Source organism: Colletotrichum aenigma, assembly GCF_013390185.1.
Source record: "Colletotrichum aenigma strain Cg56 chromosome Unknown KSG_Cg56_contig01, whole genome shotgun sequence".
Taxonomy (NCBI): domain Eukaryota; kingdom Fungi; phylum Ascomycota; class Sordariomycetes; order Glomerellales; family Glomerellaceae; genus Colletotrichum; species Colletotrichum aenigma.
This window is the reverse complement of record NW_023500907.1, coordinates 2,633,681-2,653,665: the sequence shown is the minus strand read 5'-3', so window position 1 is coordinate 2,653,665 and position 19,985 is coordinate 2,633,681. Positions and strand designations below refer to the sequence as shown.

The 19,985-nt window shown below is 53.8% G+C and overlaps 3 protein-coding genes across 3 annotated transcripts; 2 read left to right on the top strand and 1 right to left on the bottom strand.

Moving 5' to 3' along the window:
• Positions 1 to 90: 90 nt before the first annotated feature.
• rqh1 (ATP-dependent DNA helicase hus2/rqh1) lies at positions 91 to 7,347 on the top strand (the record flags this gene model as incomplete). The annotated part of the gene is made up of 6 exons (XM_037315976.1): positions 91 to 730; positions 793 to 851; positions 911 to 937; positions 2,466 to 2,580; positions 2,640 to 6,094; positions 6,148 to 7,347. The coding sequence occupies 6 exons, from the start codon at positions 91 to 93 to the stop codon at positions 7,345 to 7,347; spliced, it is 5,496 nt and encodes a 1,831-aa protein (XP_037184375.1).
• A 1,244-nt stretch (positions 7,348 to 8,591) lies between these two features.
• Positions 8,592 to 11,777, bottom strand: CGCA056_v000714 (uncharacterized protein; the record flags this gene model as incomplete). Its single annotated transcript, XM_037315975.1, has 1 exon — positions 8,592 to 11,777. One exon carries the CDS (start codon positions 11,775 to 11,777, stop codon positions 8,592 to 8,594), a length of 3,186 nt encoding a protein of 1,061 aa, XP_037184376.1.
• Positions 11,778 to 18,061: 6,284 nt separating this feature from the next.
• CGCA056_v000713 (uncharacterized protein) lies at positions 18,062 to 19,642 on the top strand (the record flags this gene model as incomplete). The annotated part of the gene is made up of 1 exon (XM_037315974.1): positions 18,062 to 19,642. The coding sequence occupies one exon, from the start codon at positions 18,062 to 18,064 to the stop codon at positions 19,640 to 19,642; it is 1,581 nt and encodes a 526-aa protein (XP_037184377.1).
• Positions 19,643 to 19,985: the final 343 nt, after the last annotated feature.

The following is a 19,985-nucleotide window of genomic DNA, read 5'->3' as shown; positions in this document are numbered from 1 at the left end:
CTAGTTCACACACATTATCATCACACTATCTCTTAAGCATTCACACAGAGCACTTTCGAGCATCCTGTTCTTCAGTTCAACTTATCCAACATGGGCTTCAACACAATCCTCAACACTGCCAAGCAGCTTGCTAGCAACGACGAAGCTAAGAAGGACCAGCAGAGCCCGTCCCACACTTCTGACCAGCAAGGCTGGGACAAGGTCGGCGATGACGCCAAGAAGGCCTTTGCAAACTATCAAGCGGACCAAGCTCAAGGCAAGGGCCCCGATTACAAGGAGATTGGGGGCGTTGCGTCGGCTGCGTACTCTGCGTACAATCGCGGAGCCGATGCAGGGGGTCTCGATGAGAAGCAGAAGGAACAGCTCGGGAAGGATGTCGTTTTCGGGTACTCTGGCAGGAAGAAGGAGGCGTTGAAGTTTGGGGATGAGGGTATCGATGGGACTCAGGAGGGCTGTGAGTGTGAAGGCCACGATGATGAGAAGTCGAAGAAGTTGGATGAAGAGTTAGGGGGCGAGGGCGAAGATGTGGTGGCTGGGGAGAAGAAGAAACTGCGGGAAGGTGGATTTTTGCAGGGGAAGGTGGACAATACCACGGAGGGTATCGCTGCCGAGGATGCTCGCGATGAGTACACTGATCCATCAAAGGAAGCCCTCGAGGCCTTGTCATCCAGTACCGCGGCACGATCTGGCGGGAGAAATGACGTCTCTGCTTCCCAGGCAGATTACACTGGTGAGACAACACCTCGTCGCTCGCAAATGTTGAACTCAGAACGCTTACATCGGTTCAAGCAGGATCTACTGATGCAACATCCGGTGAGACTGGGGACCTCAGCGACTACAACACACTTGGGGTAAGAGATAATTCAAGACAACCTAGATTCCAAAGCACAAGCTAATGGTCTGGCTCCAGAGGACGACACGCTCGGGACGCGGCATCGTAAGTGACCGCGAAGAATAAGCTAGCGGAACAAGCCTGGCCATGGATACATGAGGATCGCGACCGGGATGCTTTACCTATGTAGCTTCAAAACAATACAGTCGTTTCCGATGCATAGCTCGATGGTTGATAAGGATGATACTGACCTTAGCTCGCAGCCTGCTCTAAACGGTGACCTACTTAGTACGGGTTCCTCGCACCGTGGTCAACAGCGAAAGGGGGAGTCAATGGCTCAGTTGGTCAGGTCTGGTCAAGTGCTTGCGACCTGATGTCCCTTGCCCTCTGTTCGCTGGGATTATAGTGTGGTTATGAGTTCAAACCCTGCCTTTTGCCATCTGGATTTTTTTAACCCTTTTTTTTACCTTCTTTTACATCTTACCCTCCTCCATCCACGTAACAAACTTTCCTGCAGATGTCATTGATACTTGTTGTTGATAACCAGAACCCGAATGTAACTCGCAGCCAAGAGTCGCGCTTCGTTTGTTTTTTTAGAGGAAAAAACGTTTGGGACACTTCCGGCTAGCAGGACACGGCAAGAGCATTTTCTGGCTCAACTCTTGCATGTTTCTCCAGCCGGGGGAAAATCATCAAACCGTACCCAGTCTGAGAAATGGCACGGCAGGTACAGTTTCGGATGGCGAGCTTTTGGCCGCTTAAGCAGGACTTCCTGGCCTGAAAAGAGATAGTCTAGATTTTTCTGTGTCTTCGCGACTGTTTCCTTCCTATCGGATTTTGAAGTCATATTTCGATCAAGGGCGATAGCATTGCCAAAGGCTGCAACGGCCAATTTATCCCCAAATTTTGACCACAACATCACTAAGTCTGGCCGTCAAGGCAATCCAATGGAAGACAATGACACGGGACAACACTCACCCATGCGTTGATGAGCAAGTCGTAGCCTGTAGATTGCTCGGTCTCATGGATGGTACTTAGATCACGCATCAGGAGGAAAAGCCGAAGATTTGCCGGGCAGCCATGCAACGCCAACTCACGTGAAATCGAGGGCAACATGCTGACTAAGGCAGAGCGCGACTAACACGCTAGCTAAAGTGGGTGGGGGGCCAAACGCGGTTGACACCCGCAGTGCAGAGCCCGGCGTAAACACCACGACCAACCTTGTAGACGACTGCCAAAGAGCCTCATTTGCGCCTCAAAATACCTCTCCGATGACGCCTAGCAACCCCCAGGTGTTTCCCTCGTCGTCGAATAAATGACTCGAAATAACCTCGGGGATCAACTCTCCTGGCTGCTCGGCAATATCTCTATCTGCAAACCCACCGATCTTTCCCTTCCGCCGGCTCGCGATCCTTCAGGCACTGATCCGTCACAATCACAACAATCCCGTTTTGGGGGCTTTGGATCCCAGCAGGAGCTTCCAAGTCGACCCGTGTCACAATCGGACTTTGGCCGTACGAATGCGAGACCGACATTACATGCCTCCAACGCGGTGGAACAGACGACGCAGGATTCTAGGGTGGCGATAACGACAGAGGCTGGCTCTATGGCGAAACTGACCTCAGCCTCGAAGACTAGGAAGCCTTCTTTGGCTGTGAAACAGCAGCAGCAGCAATTGCTGACGCCATCCTCAACCACCAGCGGTGGGCGTTTCCAACAAGCTATCACTGCCCAACTTCAGCAACAAGGTGGGCTATCTGTGCATGACGATTGCCAAAACGCACCTGCTAACGAACTGGAGATGCAGAAAGTACACGAAACAATCGAGTGGCTTCTTCATCATCACAAGATAGACGCCATAAGCCGGCGCCTGTGTCAACACCAGACCTACTTGACGATGACGACGAAATCCTGGACCTGACTGGTAAAGATACGATCTTGTCGTCAGATTCGGTTGCATTCGATGAAGGAGTCACGGTATGGAACGAAGCGCAGGCCTCGAGGCCGGAACCGCTGTCGAAGCGCGGCCAGAAGAGAAAGAGTACGGAGATGAGCAAGACAGGAGACTTGGATTCAGACTCGGACGAGTTTCCAGATATTTACAAGACGCTGGGAACCCCAGCCCCAAAGAGCAGTCGAGCGGCTAAGAGCACTAAAACAATACCATCGAGCATCCGCAGCGCGAATACAGACAAGGGCATGGTGGAAGAGCGGACTATCACACAAACAATCAGCCGAACTCAGCGCACGTACAAGATGGCCGATGACCCTCAAGAACGGGGGACGCCGCGTCGGCTCCCAATGGCTGTTGGTGGCCAGAGTGCCATCGGACGCACTCCGAGCAAGGCCTTCCGGATTTCTTCTAGCCCAGAGTCGAATCAACGGGCGAAACCGGCAGGTTTACAGTCGACTCAACAACGTCCTCGGCCTCGGGTAATACAGGATTCAGATGACGAGTTCGACGACGGGGATTTTGACGCCGAGCTTCTGGCCACACCGAGTCGAAGTAACTTCATGCCAGCCTCTGCGGCTCGCTCCAGACCGGCATCTGTTCCCTTTGGAGGTGCAGATTCATCAGACGAGCTCGTTGCGCCTGATACCCCTTCGAGGCCGCAGCCAACGACGTTGCTGCCGGATGATTCCCTAATGAGCTTTGAGGTAGACCCTGTCCAAGATGACTCAACGAATACATTATCACAGCCGACGCCCTCTTCGCAAGGGAAAAGTTCCACGGTACTTAAGTTCATCTTGGACAACCCAGATGCCATGAAGGCAAAGGAGACGATGATTCAGGAGAAGCTCGTGCACAACTCCGAAACCTTCCGGAACGTCTTGATGGATGGCTCAAGGGAAGACCGCAATAAACATAAAGCCGAGAAAGAGTTGTTGATGTCACAGCAATGTTGCCTCAAGAAAGCATACGAACTCCTCAAGTCCCACGCGAAACTTCAAGGCGAGAAAGAGGTGCTTGTACAACAAATCGCCACGGCCTACGGTGACGGTGGCGACACTGAGCAGGACGAGATTCGTTTGGATGAAGTGTCAGACAAAGTTAAGGCTTTGGAGCAATCCATCGAGCGACATCTTCCTAGTGTGGGCATCGACGGCGAATCTTTCATCGACGACTACCGCAGGTCTAAGGCTATTGTAATGAGCACCCAACCTAGCCACAAGACCCCGGCCAGAGCGTTGAGATCTGCACAGGCAGTCGATGAGAATGACAACCAAGTCATTCATCAGACACAATTCCCCGGATCGTCGAGAATAACCGACCCCAGAGATCGGTCTCCGCCGCCGTTCCCACGGTCCAAAACCCCCATGCCCAATAGCGCCAAGAAATCAGCCCCTCCGATTGCGAAAGCCAGTCGACGAGATGATTTTGAAGACAACTACCTGGATGATATTGAAGATGACTTCGGCGCATTTGATCCGGAGCCGCCGATCTCTAGGCCGTTGCCAAGTCGCAGAAGCCCTGTCAAAGCATCGCGCCCTCGCGCCATGGATATGTCCAGTGATTACGGCGATGATGCGGACGCAGACATGCTTGCGCTCGCGCAAGACTTTGAATCGCGTCACTCGTCTTCTGCGGAAACGGCTTCCAAGAGGAGAAGCGTCCTTACTGCAACGTCAGGGAATCTCGCTCAGCCTCCCAAATCCACTGAACCCTTGAAGAAGAGGGAAGTGTCTAAAGCAAAATTGTCGATACCACCCGAGTTGATGAAACATCCCTGGTCCCCGGATGTCAGAAGGGCTTTGAAGGACAGATTCAGGATGAGAGGGTTCCGACCTAATCAACTTGAAGCTATCAATGCCACTCTAGCCGGTAAGGATGCCTTTGTGCTAATGCCGACCGGTGGAGGAAAATCACTCTGTTATCAACTGCCGGCAATCATCAACAGCGGGAAGACCCGGGGTATCACGATTGTTGTTTCACCTCTGCTCAGTCTGATGCAAGATCAGGTAGATCACATGTCTGCGCTAAACATCCAGGCGGTCTCTCTCAACGGAGAAACAACTTCTCAGAAGCGAAACCAAATCTTCTCGTCCTTCAAGGAGAGAAGCCCTGAGTTATTCGTTCAGTTACTCTACGTCACGCCTGAGATGTTGAACAATAGTCCCTCCTTCATGAAGGCCTTGACAACGCTCCACTCAGGCAAACGACTTGCTCGTATAGTCATTGACGAGGCGCATTGTGTCAGTCAATGGGGCCATGATTTCCGGCCAGACTACAAGGCTTTGGGCAAGCTACGGAATCACTTTCCCACCGTACCTATTATTGCGCTCACAGCAACGGCAACCCAGAACGTCATTGTTGACATCAAACATAACCTGGGCATGGATAATTGCGAGGTATTCTGCCAGAGTTTCAACAGGCCGAACCTTACGTATGAAGTCCGCCGGAAGGAGAGGGAGCTGGTGCACAAAATCGCCGACCTCATTCAGTCAAAGTACGACCAGCAATGCGGTATCATCTATACGCTATCGAGGAAGACATCTGAACAGGTGGCTGAGAAGCTACGAGACAAGTACGGCATTTTAGCCCATCACTACCACGCACAGATGTCACCCGAGGATCGGATTGATGTTCAAAGGCAATGGCAGAAGGACAGAATCCATGTCGTTGTGGCAACAATTGCCTTTGGCATGGGGATTGATAAACCAGACGTTCGCTTCGTTATTCATCATTCGGTACCCAAGAGCTTGGAAGGCTACTACCAAGAAACGGGGCGAGCTGGCAGAGACGGCAACCCATCCGATTGCATTCTGTATTTCGGATATCAAGATGTCGTCACCTTGAGGAAGATGATCGCGGACGGTGATGGTAATGAGGACCAAAAAGAGCGGCAGAGAACGATGCTCAACCGGGTCACGGCGTTCTGCGACAATCGGGAGAACTGCCGCCGTGTCGAAATCCTTCGATACTTTGGCGAGGTATTCAACGGAGACGAGTGTAACAAGACGTGCGACAACTGTCGAGCGGGGGCTGTTTTTGAGCAGCAGGACTTCTCCGACAAGGCTGTTGGCGCTATTCAGACCATCAGAAACCACGAAAAATTAACGGTCAATCAGTGCCGTGAGATTCTCTTGGGGAAGAAATACCCCCCGAACATAGACGAGGACCCAGACGACGCTCACGGCATAGCTCGGGGGATGAAACAGCATGAAGTCGAGCGCATTCTCGACAGACTTACTGCTGAGGAAGCACTCGAGGAGACGAACGTGGTGAACAAGCGGGCTGGTATTGCCATCCCGTACCTCATCGTATGTTACTTTATCTAATTCACTCACTACAATCGTGACTAACATGGTGCTAGGTTGGTCGCAATGCGCATATGTTTCTGTCTGGGCGCCGCAAGCTGTTGCTGTCGGTTCAGGTTTCCGATAGGGGTAGGGAATCCTCGGCTCCAAAGCCGAAAAAGCGAACAAAGAAGAGCAAAGAGGCCGATGATGTAGACACAGGCGCAGGGCCTTCTAGACATGTCCCGCCCTCGACTAATGTGTCTTCACCTGCTCAGGCAAGAATTCAGAATAAGAAGAAGGGCAAGTCCATGGCAACCATCTTCGATACGGACGAAGAGGAAGAGATGCTACTGCAACAAATGGAGGAGCAGGACTTGTCTTTGCACTCAAACGGCTACGCAAAGGATGGCTTTGTCATGTCGGATGATGAAGATGACGCGTTCGAGCCCCTGCCAAAGTCTCGCAACAGAAGTCACGCTTCTCGCGAAGTTGGTCCTCGCATAGAGGCAGACGGTCGGTTGGGAGATCTTGATGAACTGCATCAAGACGTGGTCCACAACTTTGTGCAGGAGGCGAAGAAGCTCGAAGAGCAGCTGCGCAACGCGCAAAATCTCCGAAAGCCGCTGTTCTCTGAGCGAAGCTTCCAAGAAATGGCTATTCGCTGGACAACAACACTGCCGCAAATGCGCAAAATACCAGGCATCGAGATCGAGAAAGTTGACAAGTTCGGGACTAAGTTTATTCCTATGGTCAAGCGTTGCCGAGACAACTACAATTCCATGATAGGGGCGATGGACGCAGCTGATCAGATGGACGCCGGTGATCAGCACATTGTTGACTTGATCAGCTCTGATGAAGACATGGACGAGGACATGGAAGATGACGACGATGAGGAAGAAGAGGAGGCTTCTAAGTATTTCAATGGCCCGCCACCACCGCTGAGACCAGAGGTGGAAGCATGGAATGAACAAATGAGAGTGAACGAGCTCGAGACGGCGCCGCCGACACGAGGATCATCAGGCACACGAGGCCGTGGTGGCGCGCGCGGTGGGAAGAAGCCATACCGCAGAGCTTCTGGCGGAGGGTACAAGAAGGGAGGGGTGACCAAACGGAAGGCCTCAGGCGGGGCCAGCAGAAGGAGTAGCGGCGGGACGACGGCTTCCAGCTCCAGGAATTCGACCGTCACGCACTTCTTCCCAAGAGGCGGCAAGAGAGGTGGCGGCAGCGGTGGAAGGAGCGGTGGTGGCGGCAGCATCGGACTCATGCCGCATTAAGTCGAGAGAGAGACAGGAAAAGGGGTAGATGATGTGCACACGTCTGATACGAACAGAACTGGCGACGACGGAAAACTATTACACTGCATTACATGGCATGGTCACGAAGCGGCAGAAGGAGGAGTGAACAAGGGAAGCAACTTGATCGGTCTGCATATTTTATATTCATGGCGGCGGAGTGGGCGATTATCAAGCATGATATCGGTTCGCGCGGGTCAGGCGTCGGACCGGTTTTGGCAGGGCATCTTCTTCCGGCGCAGCGTAAGCACATCTGGCATTTACATGTTGACAATGACCAACCATTTCCTCCCTCCTTGGGATGATGTTATTTCTATACTTGAGCCCTCGTCTCGTCTAAAGTGTCTAAGAAGTTCACCCCCAAAATGACGCGAGTAGTAAGCCATCACCGGGGAGAATGTGGCCCTATGTTGCGATTCATTCGGCCTGTCATCTTCATTTTAGGGTATGCGAATGATCAATTTACGTCTTCGGCCTCCCAATCTAGCCACGTCCTCCCCCCGCTGTGATTCCCTCTCCCCCTGCGACTGCCAGACATACTCCAGCCAAGTTCACTTTGGTTGCCACAAGTCTCGTCGGGGGTTCCAACACATGGATCGCAGCAAACGGAAATAATCGAATCTCTTTTTCTTTTTTCTTAACCCCAATGGCGGTTTGTAGTAGCGTATGGTTGAGCGATTTCGTACGCCTCGTTGACCGGACATGACGATGCGCGTCTTGACCGGCAACGGGGCTTGCTTCTTCCCATCCATCCACGGATGGCCCGGTCTGGAGGCCATTTGTGCCCTCAAAATACACCATTGACCAGACTCCAGCCCACCTTCCGGGTATAATGCCAACATTCCAAAAAAAAAAAAAAGATAAATAAATCAAGACCGCCGGAGAGGCTTTTTCCCGCTCCTGAAAATACGCCATCCGACGGTTCCTAACCCGACGCCATGCCGCAAAGCAATAGAAGTGAAAGTCGTCCAAATGGCCCTGCCGTGGGCCATTAAGGAGCGTAGTCGAATATGTACAAAGTTGGTATCGAGTCGTAGTCGTAAGGATGTGTCCAGGCGATGTCTGTCGAGGCCTCCTCATCAAATTACTTGGAGGCCTCGTGCATTTCCGTTGTGAATGATCAAGTATCAAGTCCGCCAGCGGGGCTTGCTCATCACGTTGGCACCCGCACCACTGGGAACTGCTGGCGAGCTGACAGCCCTCCTCTTGTGCCCAACGAAAGACTCCTAGCCCCTCCATCTGGGTTTGCTGCTCGCAGCGGAAGTGCTGCCGGACAGCTCGGGTAGAGTCTTGCGGGTAGCCCCACGAGGCGTGATGCCCAACGAGGTTTCTCTGCCATTTGAGCTTGGCCCTCTAGGCTGTGGCAGCAAGCTGGTTCGCCGAGTGGTAGCTAGAGAGCTGGCTGGACGACTTGGTGTCCTATCGTCAGCGGTCAAATACGTCCTGGGAGGCTGCAAAGATGCACGTCGAGTAGATTGAGATTCCAGGCCAGAGGTAGACAAAGACGAGGACAAGCGCGGTTTCGACAGCGTGCGCTGTGAGTAAGGGCCAGGAGAGGCAAGACGTTCGCGGAACGAGAGCTTGGAAGTGGCCCTCTTCGTCGGCGTGTCTTCGGGCATGGGCGAAGCTGATGATTCTCGCCCGAGCGGACCACGAATAGATGGCAACCTACTACCACCGGGTGACGAAGACCGTGGGGTCAGGGACGAGGGCGGGCGAGGGACAGGTGATGTCTTCTTAGCGTAGGGGCTGGGTGACGTGAGACTAAGGGGTTTGAAGTTGTGGCCAATGCCGACATCTGCTGTGTTCGTGGACCCATTCCACCGAGGGCGATTTGGCAAAGTCGACTGAGCGCGGGGAATACTGCCAGCATTGCTGGTCGATGGCGTACCCAGTCGTGAAGTCATGTTGGACAGACGAGAGGTCAGAGTCTTCCGAGAAGATGGGGTCGGCAACGAGGATTGTCTTCGCCCCGAAGGCTGCGGCAGGTTGCTGCTGCTCGCCGAACGGTTCCTGATCTTGGGTGTGGGTGTCATTGGCTCGAAGCCAAGGCTAGACATGATGACTGATGAAGGGGGCGAACTGCCCGGAGTCTCGCGTCCACTGCCTATAGTTGAGCGATCATTCGACAACATGCTCGAGATGGAGTCTCTCAACTGCTGGCCGCGGTTGTCCGCTTGCACCTCATCAACCACCACATCCATCTCTCTCATCTCGTCCTTGATTGACTCCCACTTGGATTGCATTTCCGCGTGCAGTCTGAGAATCTCGCCGTTCACCGTCAGTCGATCCTTAACACCCTTGTCAATGATGGCCAAGACACGCTCAATAGCAGGACCATAATGCGTCTTCTTGGCGTCGTAACCCTCAATCTTCTTGCTCATCGCAGGGGGGTTGCTCAAATGCATGCCAGTGTCAATGGCCTCTCTCAACTTGATCATCGATCTTTCGACGGACTCAATCATCTTCTGCGCCTGCCGTCCGGCGCCACGGAAAACGAGTACCCAGCGATCTTCTCCCAGCTCCTTGCGTAAAGACTCGGCATCCTTCTCCAACTTCTTGTAGCTGCCGTCGAGACCTTCACGTCGCATCTCTAGCTCCTCACAGGCTGTAGGAAACGACTTTTCAGCTCTTGCAGCGAAGACCGCGAGTCTCATGGGGAGGAAATCGAGTGATGCGCGCAAGGGTTGCATCCGGGCGAACAGAGCCAACAGGCTTGAATCATCCTGCGACAGCGTAGGTGTCCCTGGCGACGTCGACCCAGGGCTGAGAGCCAGGCCTGGTAGGGAGAATCGGTTCTGGGCTTGCACCTTGGGTGGCGGTGCCGGCGCCGGCGTGTCGTCAACGATATTTTCAAGATCCCCTATGTCAACGCCGTCGCCAGAGGTAGCCGCGATGAGCGATTTGTGCCGGCGTTCCTCCATCTCGAAGACCAAGCGACTCAATTCGTCCATTTCGGTCTGGATATCCCCCAAAACTGAGTTCCAGAGTTCTTCCCATTCCATGGCGATTTCAACTTGACCCTTGACGGTGTTCAGCGTCGCTTTAATGTTGGCCCATTCTTCAATGATAGCCTCCATTTGAGAGACTGCCCGGTGGAGGTCTGCTGGCGGAACATTGGCAATATCCTGACGACACTGCAGCTCCTCGATGGCGCTTACGTAGACTTTGATCAAATCTTCAAAGCGATGGATAGCGTTCTCGACTTCCTCCAGGCCTTCACGCCCGCCCGCGGAGGCCCACTCGACGTCATCGTCACTATCCAAGCCACCAATGACCTCGGACGCCTTGTAAATCCAACTCCTAATCTGTTCAGCTGCATTGATGAGGGCCTTGGAGGCGACCTGCGCGGTTGGAATCGCGGAAACTTTACTAGACAATGACTCGGCGTCGGGCAGTTGGAGGGAAGTGAGCTGTGCTAGCTGATTGGCAAAGGAGGCGCGGGAAAGTGTGTAGATTGAGCCGGGGCGCTGGTGGCTAGGGTTGAAATACGAGGAGAGATCGGGCGTGAACTCGGCTTGGGGGATAGGCGGCGTGTCCTTCGGGGGTGGAGGAGGAGGGACATCCGAGGAGTTTTGACGTTCGAGATGTTCTCGTCGTGTCTCGAGCTGGACCTTGGTGCCATTTCCATTGGTGTGGTCGGGCAGGCGGTACTTGTGTGTCTCCATGTCCAGCGGTTCTGTTGTTGTGATCTCGGGTAGGACGAGAGACGCGCCCGGGGCAACGTCTGCGATGGACGGCGATGGCTCAGTATCGGGCTCTTCGGTTGAGGTTACGGATTGTGTCTTTTGCGTCTCCGAGGCCTTGTGATGTACGAGACCCTTCCAAGGGCGGCCGCGGCGATGGATAATGGAGTCGAGTGAATTCGACTTGTGGTTCTCGTCGAGTTGGCGGAGTTGATCTTCGGGAAGGCGACCGACAATGTCTGGTTGGTTAGGAGACGAGTCTGCTGATTTCTTGTAAGAGGCCAAGCCAAGTGCTTTGAGGCGTGCAGCGAGTCCTGGCGACGGCTTGCGCGGTTGGATTGCTTTGTTCGCGTTGGGTGAGCCGGATGGTGATGATGTAGCAAGATGCGAGGATGCGGATTTGCTGCGGGTCGAGCTTGCGGGCGACTTTGTGTGATTGTTTTCGGTGTCGGCGATGGTATTGTTGTTGTTGTTTACGACATCGAATGGGGCCTGTAGTTGGAAAAGTTCGGGGCTAGAGACGTCAGAGAAGCCCAGGTCAAGGTCCGCTGTTGGAGGGGCCTGTGCCTGGTCTTGTGGGTGCTGTGGGTGCTGTGGGTGCTGCAGTTGGTGGCTGGAGACGGAGTTTTTGGCGTCGGCACTGGCGGCGTCAGCGGTTGCGGTTGCAGTGGTGTTGGCGTGGGCTGCATCTGCCTCCTCTGGCGCGGAAGCTGCCTCGGCCGACATTTTATTCGTGCTTATGCCTGTGTGTTGGTTGAGTCCCGAATCGTCCTTCAAGACGCCGAGCACCCTCTCCTTCGGTGCTGAACCCAAGGCGGCCGGCCCTCCGCGTGCCTCCGCAGAGACAGACGTCTCTAGGTACGGCGCAATGCTGTACGTGTCCAGCCAGGACGGCCGACAACGATTGAGCCGGTTCGTGGGTTGGCTGGGTCCGGCGGTCCTGAGCTTGAGTGATAACTGGGTCGAGGAGACCGATCCTCGCTGGGTTCGGTCGCTTGAGCTGCAGGCCGCCGAATGAGAGGGATCGAAGAGCGGCGCTGGAATGCTGGGAATGCTGGATGCCTGGGCAAGCTCGTCGAGCGCACTGTTGTCAATGCCTTAGTCGGTGGGGTCCCGGCGATTTCAGTTACAGGGTAGATGTACGACAGAAACGAGCAAAGGCGTCCGGCAACAGGGGATCTAGAGGAGCCGAAGGACGGGAATGCAGTCGTTATTGGCGGCGCAGGAGCGTGTGCGCTGCGTCGGCTGCAAGAGCTGCAAGAACGATGACCGGGACTGGGCAACGCCAGTCGTTTGGCGCGCAATCTTTTTGGGCGACCACGCGATTAGGCTGGGATGCAGCGGCGCAACGTCTTAGCACCGAGTTGGTTGGTGAGCAGGATACCTAGGGTAAGGCACGGGGAGAGCAGCAGCAGCAGCAGCAGCAGAGCAGGTGCAGATCTGGCGGCCTCGCCTTGTCTAGGATGGGAAAGGGTCGGTAGATTTGGTTGGACTGCGTCAGGTATGGTATAGACGATTCGGTTCGTTCGGTATGAAGTGAGGGATGGTGCCTTCACAAAGCGTTGGAAGTCGGAAACGAAGCAGGTAAGGAAGAACGTGGCGGCGGATCGATTCGCAGCCGGCGGAATGTCAGTCGGTTGCTCCAACGTGCCTTTTACGAGGCGACCATTGCTTGGATCCGGCTGCGTGTCCAAATATGCTGGGTTGGACCTTGTTCGGGCGCAAACATAAGTCAGGGAAAGAAGACGTACGAGAGGGGAAAGCGGAAGAAAGAAGGAGAGAAGAGAAGGGAAAAAAGGTAGAGAGCGTTCGACTGGGAAGGGCTTCCCAAAGTGTCTGGATGTAGTGAATATCTAAGTAAGTTGAGACGGAAAAAAAAGATCAAACAAGTATAAGCCGAGGAAGAATAAGAAGATGAAGGATGAGCAGCAGGAGGCTGTAACGGTATGTGAGGGGGCGACGAAGAAGGGCAAGAGCCAAAACCACCAAAGCAAAGCCAAAGCAAGCGCCCAAGCTGTGACTACTTGACGAGCGGCAATGGTCAGACGGAGACGCAAAGAGAAGCAAAGAACGCGCCGATCCGCGGTTGGAAGAAGGAAAGAGGAAGATGGAAAGGAAATGTGCGTCTTCCGAATCGAATCGAAATGGTCTAGTATGGCATGGTCTGGAATTGAGTCTGTATGGGACTTCGTGTTGGGTCGGAACAAGCTGCGACAAGCACCAGAAATAGGAACCAAGGACCGACCGACGCGACATGCACAAGGCATAAAAAAATCCAGAAAAGCCTTCTTTTGCGTCCTGGGCAGGGCATTCCGCAGCGCTTTATTGATTTTGCACGAAACCGCAAATGCTACGACGGCGCATGCGAGGCTACCTTACCTCACCCTCCGCCCGTCTCCATCTCCATAGTCAATGTTACACGGAGCTCTCAACTCAGTATGGCCCGGGCCAATATACAGATAGACTCCAACTCTTTGAACGAGTCCGAGTCAAGCACGCGCTCCATCCGGTTTGGCCTCCTCCATCTGCCTTTCCCTTTCTCACAAACAAGTGGTAGCGCCGAGTCAAAATATCCATACGTACTTCCAGCCAAGTCACAGAGAGCACACCCGAGGGTCTTCATCCAGTCTGCACATTTCTGGATTATCGCGGGGAGCTCAGGAAGCCCGGCTGTCAACCTTAAGGGAACAGGGCAAAGCTTCCCTGCCCAGTCGCTGTTAGAGCTCCGTCCCTTACGACGACCGATGAAACGCCCACTGAACCATCCACCCGTCGTGCGCGCCGCCCTTACGTGTACCACAGTAATTATCTCCGTCTCCGAAATCCACGACGAAAGAATGGGCTTCTGCAACGTTGACAATTTGCTGGCCCTTACATAAAACTTGTAAGGGCTGCGGACCTGTCATGGGAAAACATTCTGATATACAACCCATGTTTCCCCATCTGACTGGTTTGTGGTTCTTCCTCGGCTCTTGCCCAATTTGTCCGGTCATTTACGGGCAGATGTTATTGGCCGTGTCTATCAATCACCTTCCATTTGAGCCACTCGGGCGCTTCAACCCGTTTCTCATCACCACCCTGCGTCGACACGCGGATTTTGACTCGACTCTAGAAGCCCGCCAGGAGCCAATAGTCTGTGATCCCACGGTTACAGACACTAGTCTTTCTCTGCCCCGTCCGTTCGCGCTCGAGAGGAACAGTGCCAATTAAGCAGTGGCCGGCAGAGCAATGAGCTAGCGAGCTCTCCCGTCGCTAGTTGCTGCTCACGAACCATGGGTTCATCACCCTGGAACAATGGAGCACCACCCCCGAGAGCTCGCCGGTGGATCACCACGTTTCCAGCGACAGCCCTTCCGAGCCATGACCATATTTCCCGCAAGTTACAGCGTCGCAATCAAGTGTCACCAGTTGCGGCAGTTGAAGCCCTCTGCTGTGTCCTCTCTCGTCCGGACCCTGGGGCTTCAAGCCTTCAACGGCAGAAGCTGTTCCCAGTTCTGGACTGGTCACCCGCGACCAGCCCGGGAGCCCTGGCAATTCGAACTTGGGAGGCTCGTGGAAGATTAGACGAGCCGGGATGACCCTGCTTTCTGGGCCGGCGGATCGGGGCCCGGGGCTGCAGGCCCCGTTCCCCTCCCTGCATGCCTCGCGCTCACTCGCAGCTCCCAGTCTCCAGACAATTGGACATGTGTTCTTCGGACAGACACACGGTGGCCGCCGTAGCATTGGAAGCGGGTTGTCAGGTCAATTGGTCCAATGTCTCCTCTCCGTCTCAAAGAAGCACCGCACAAGCCTTTCATGCCCGATGTTTCTCGTGCACATCATACCATCTTCCAATTCAACCAACATTGCTCAGGCTGGTTGGTTGTGACGCAACGTAGCGATGAAGTGAAGTAGAAATATGCGGGCTGCTGATAGTGTCGGATGAAGCCGTGGCACGCTAATAATGCATATTACTCTGCATGTTAAGCCGCCCGGTGCATGCAGGGGATAAGCACGTTCCCGACGACGAGTGACGTCTTTGGAATAGTGCAAGTCTCTTGATGTCGCCCTACACTTACCTATCAGAAAATCATATTCGATTCTCGTTAACCTCGCCAGAGGATATTTGTAATTACTGGCGCAAGAGCGAGTAAGCTTGAAGAGGAGACAGATACTGACCTGGAACGGCTTATGTTGACCAAAAGACTGATAGCTGCTGCACAACCAGCTGGTTGTTACTGTCGGACGGCGGCACTAAAAGGTGGATAAAGGTACAAATGGGTTTTGAGTTATCGCAAAATACCGGGCTGGTATGAAGGCTTGCATATCACCTGCATATGTAAAAGTGAGGGTCGGAGCAGCTAGAAAGCTGGAAATCGATGACACACTGGAGAAGACGCATGTTGTGTGGAAAACAGAGTCAGATGATATCGGTGTGCATGTTTTTACAAAGAAAAGAGATAGATCAGGCGACGAGCTATTGGGGTTATATGTTTCTTTCATTTTCTGAAGAAAGACGGCCTAGGCTGGCAGAGACATCTCTCCGCTACGTAAAGCCTTGCTGATCGTGCTCAATTCAGAACCTGTCTCATGCCCCTTTTACACCTGCCAAACTCTTTTGGAAGTCGTCCTCAATCCAGCTTGCCAGCCTGGTTCACTTTCATTGCTAAACGAGACATCTTGAATACAGAGACAGGTACCCGTAACATCGAGATTAGATGCCCGAACTCTGGTAGAGTAAATCAGTAAGAGCGTGTCGGCTTCGATGTGTCAGCTGCGAGTGCCACCAGATCGCTGTCATTGGTCACTTATCGACCACCAATATGGAGCACCCCCAATCTCTTCCCGACAAGGTCAGGCACGGAACCGCGATCTGGAGAGACAACGGGAAAAGCCGCGGGTAAGGCAAGGAAAGGAAAGGTAACGAGGCATTTCGAACCCCTTGGTGCCATGTGGCCAAAAAGCCTGCAGTCAACACCAGCGTTCCAATCCGATTTGCTTCCTTGGCCTATTCCCGGCTATCGCTTCCTGTCCGTGATTTGCGCATCGCGAAATAGCAGTCAGTCAAAGTCCTCGTCGTAGCCGACCAACCAACCCACTGGGGCCTTAAAGAGGCAACCCGTGAAGCCATGTTTGGGATTGACAAGAGGAGCCAATCTCCCAATCTCGATGTCGGGAAACGCGGAGCAGAGGCGCCTCGCGGAATGAGCACTATCCACATGTGCTTTGTTGCCCGGTTGAGGTGCTGGAGATTTCGATCAATCTGACGCCCCTGAATATGTCATCGCCATGGGAATCTGTCATAACAACGGCGGGCATGCGAAGGAAAATGACTCTGCATGGGGTTCGGACTCTGATAAGGTGGCACAGCTATCAGGCTCACAGCAAACAGCCGCTTGAGCTTGACTTTCATTCACAATGGACGTCCTAATGCTTGGCTGCATATCGTTGCTGTGGCGCGCCAACAGAGTTCTCTACATGCTTGTCTGTCTGGAGAAGCTCGATGCTATTGGCCTGGACATAGGCATGCTCCCGACTCGAGGCTGGATGAGGTACCTTAAGAACAGGGCCATCCCCTTTCGTGTGGCTTGTGACAGAAAGGAAATCTGAGGTTCATCGAAATAGTCTCATATTAGCTGCGACTTACAAGAGGATCTTGCCTTTGACGCTAGCAGCTCACTATTACACGTCACGGCCAAGTGCGGGATCAAAGTTCCGTTATTTTTACATTACCCCATCGACAGCGCAGAAGCTACTTTGCACCATTAGCTACTCCGCGATCCTCAGCCAGTAAGAAACGCCGCATTGTCTGGTCGATATTAAAACACCGCTAACCAGGCATGCAGGCCATTGGAGAGGACGGTAATTGCAGTACGCAGAGTCCTTGGCCATCTCTTGTTGGAACATCATCTTCAGCAAACCAAACGTATTTCTCAAGCTGCGCTGCGTGCAAAACCAAGCGAGCACAACGCCTGCCGTTTCACGCGTTCCATAACGCAGTGCATATCCCTCCGTCCCCTTCCCTGCCTTGCCTAGGTTGTTCGTCCTTTGCTCCCCCACTTTCGGAGACGACGCGACGTTCAATTTAAACCATCCCTCCCTGGTACCTCGCGCGCCACTCCATTGGACCCCCAATTTGCCTGCTGGAGACTGATCACAAGAGATCAATTCCATTTCGCCTTCGGCCCCCCTTTCCCCCTCCCAGATTGCAAAGTCCAGAGTTCCCAAGACCTCCAGAAAGCCCATCAGTCTCCACTGACGCAGCTGGCTACGGGAAGGATCCAGGCAAAAAGAAGCCAGGCAGCGGACCAAAACGACTCACCGTACCCGCCCTTACGCTGTGGCCGAGCCCAACACAAACCCCTGACGCCGGAAGGTCGCGTCGTGTCACAGCTCGCAGCACAACCTTACCCTGCCTTTCCCTTGTCTGGTTTACCTTACCGTTGGTTCCTAGGCCTTGTCTTGCCTTACCTTGCCCTCCGCCTTCGTCTTCGCCCTACCGTTAACACCATCTGCTGGCCTGTCTATTTACCGGCCGGGGTATTGAAGAAAGTCCAGCAGTAAACTTTCTGGGCCCTGAGTCCAGCTGGAAAACTATCCGTTGACCAACTCACTTCGCTCCCTCTCTGACGCATCATACCTTGGTTTTACCTCGCCTCACCTGAATCAATAATACGCCCTACGTCTGTCGAACCACCAGCATACGTTCTTCCTTTGGAATCTCCTCTCGTCGCCTTCTGGACGCTGCTGTGCACCCAGTTGTCTCGACGGCTATAGCTCATATCCTGTCCGCATTGCTTCCTACATACCCAGCTGCGACATTGTTTGGCTCCCCCTCACGTTATCCCGCGCATGGCTTGAGTACGCCATCGACACCAAGCTGAGACGAGACACCAACATACCCTTCGGACGATCGCCGCAATACCTTTGACCTATTTAACACCACCAAGAGCACTGCCAGTATTTGCCCCCCGCCTCTTCAGGATTAGCCGAATCTTCGAATTTTCTCGTTTCGTGTTCCAATCGAAGCCATGGCTACAGCAAACGAGCAGCCTCCAGCTCTTCGATGCGATTCCCCCTCGCCCGAGATCTCCCCGACTCCGGCCATCGGCGCCTGTCCTGGACTTACACGATGTGTGTCAACGGCGTCGTCTGTTTCCCACGGGTCCGCCACCGATGGCCACTCCCGTGACTCCCTGGGCAGCAGCACATACTCCAGACAATCCTCCGATAACTACAGCCGTCGCTCAGACATGAGCTTTACGTCTTCAAATCGCCAGTCGACTTGCAGCATGGCCGGCCGGTCCAACAGCCGTCGCCGGGGGTTCGTGCGACCCCAAGGTACCGATTTTGCTGCGAGTGCGCGGCATAGGGAGAGTGTTTTGAGCTTGGGAAGCATCGCCCATTTGCAGTACTACTTCTCACGAACCGGCCTCCTCGATGGCAAGGGTGGCCAGCTGGCGAGAAAGAACAAGGCGAAGGGAGGTCTGGATCTCTCGTCTGTGAGCAGCTCGGGGATGTCTTCGCCAAAGATTGGCTCTGATGGGGAGGCTTCCTTCCCTTCGCTCAGTCCACTCCTCTCTGGGGACCAGTTTGCCGGAGCAATGGTGGAGTCTCCCACCGAGGACGACGACTATTACTCCGACTTTGAGGACGATGCGGACGTCCTGCCGCCGACGACCAGCACTTACATTCATAGGAATAAGCCAGTGCCAAAGCCGCCGACGATCGAGGAGCTCAAGAGTGACTTGACTGAATCTCTCGACAAAGCGGGTGCCTCGCTGAAGAAAGCGTGGGAGAGCAAGGCGGAGAATGCCAGAGCGGCGGCGGAAGCTACGTCAGCTCAGAACACGCCAAAGAAAGGCATGGGCTGGTTTGAAGTACAGGGAATGCACATTCTCGATGTCATGACGCTAGCCATTCGTGCAGCCAAGAACTACTACACCGCCCACGAAGTCCCGGAAAGACTGGACGTGATCAAGTCTGAGAAGGAGATCCGCACCGAGCTTTTCAACGTCATGGAGACGCTGAAGCAGATGGCCACGCGAAAGTGGGCCGGCGGAATGAAGGAGGACGAGTACAACACTCTCAACTCCTGGATCCAGGGACTCTTCAGCATGCTCAAGACCGAAGAGAAGATGGTCGAGGCAGAGAAGGCCGAGCGCAAGCGCTGGACCTGGATGAAGGGCGACTGGACTGGCCAGGAAGTCGAGAGAGAGTTGGCGTTCATGGCGTCTCTTGCACCTCAAGCTGAGCCCATGCCGGAGTATACGCCTGCAGCTTCAGCAACCGAGTTCCCCACACCTTTCTTGCAAGCTTTGCAGAACGGCATCCGACTTGTCGAGCTGCACAACGCGGCAGTAAAGCTGTCGAAGCGACGCTTCGGTCTTATCACCACCTTTCACACCGATACAGAGAAGCCTTACCGCTGTGCTGACAACATCCGCTACTGGGCGAAAGCAGCAGAGCTGCGATGGGAAATCCTTCTGAAAGTGGATGCACTTGGTGTTGTCTACAACAGCAGCCCTGAAGTCTGGATCAACTTCGAGGCTGCCGTCATGGAGTGGAGCCGCAATGTGCGTGAAGAGATCACGTCCGAGCTGGAGGGCTAAAGACATGAAGCATCTCAGGATACCGTCTTTACGATTGATGCCCCCCAAATACCCGTCTTTTATGGAGTTTCTGGTTGAACTGGCTCTCATTTGTTACACATTTACCCTGGGGAGGATTATCCACTACCTGCATCACATATTTGCATCTACAGCTTCGCGCAATTTATTCGTATCAATAGCTATTACCCCCGGGAGGAGGAAGACTGAAGCATGAGACGTCAATCTATCATCGCACAACGCGATAAAGTAGAAATAGGCGTTGGGACTGTCTTTCTTATCATTCTACGTACATACTTGGAAGTAAATTCCCCTAATTGACCCCAACATTTTGATCATCATTTGC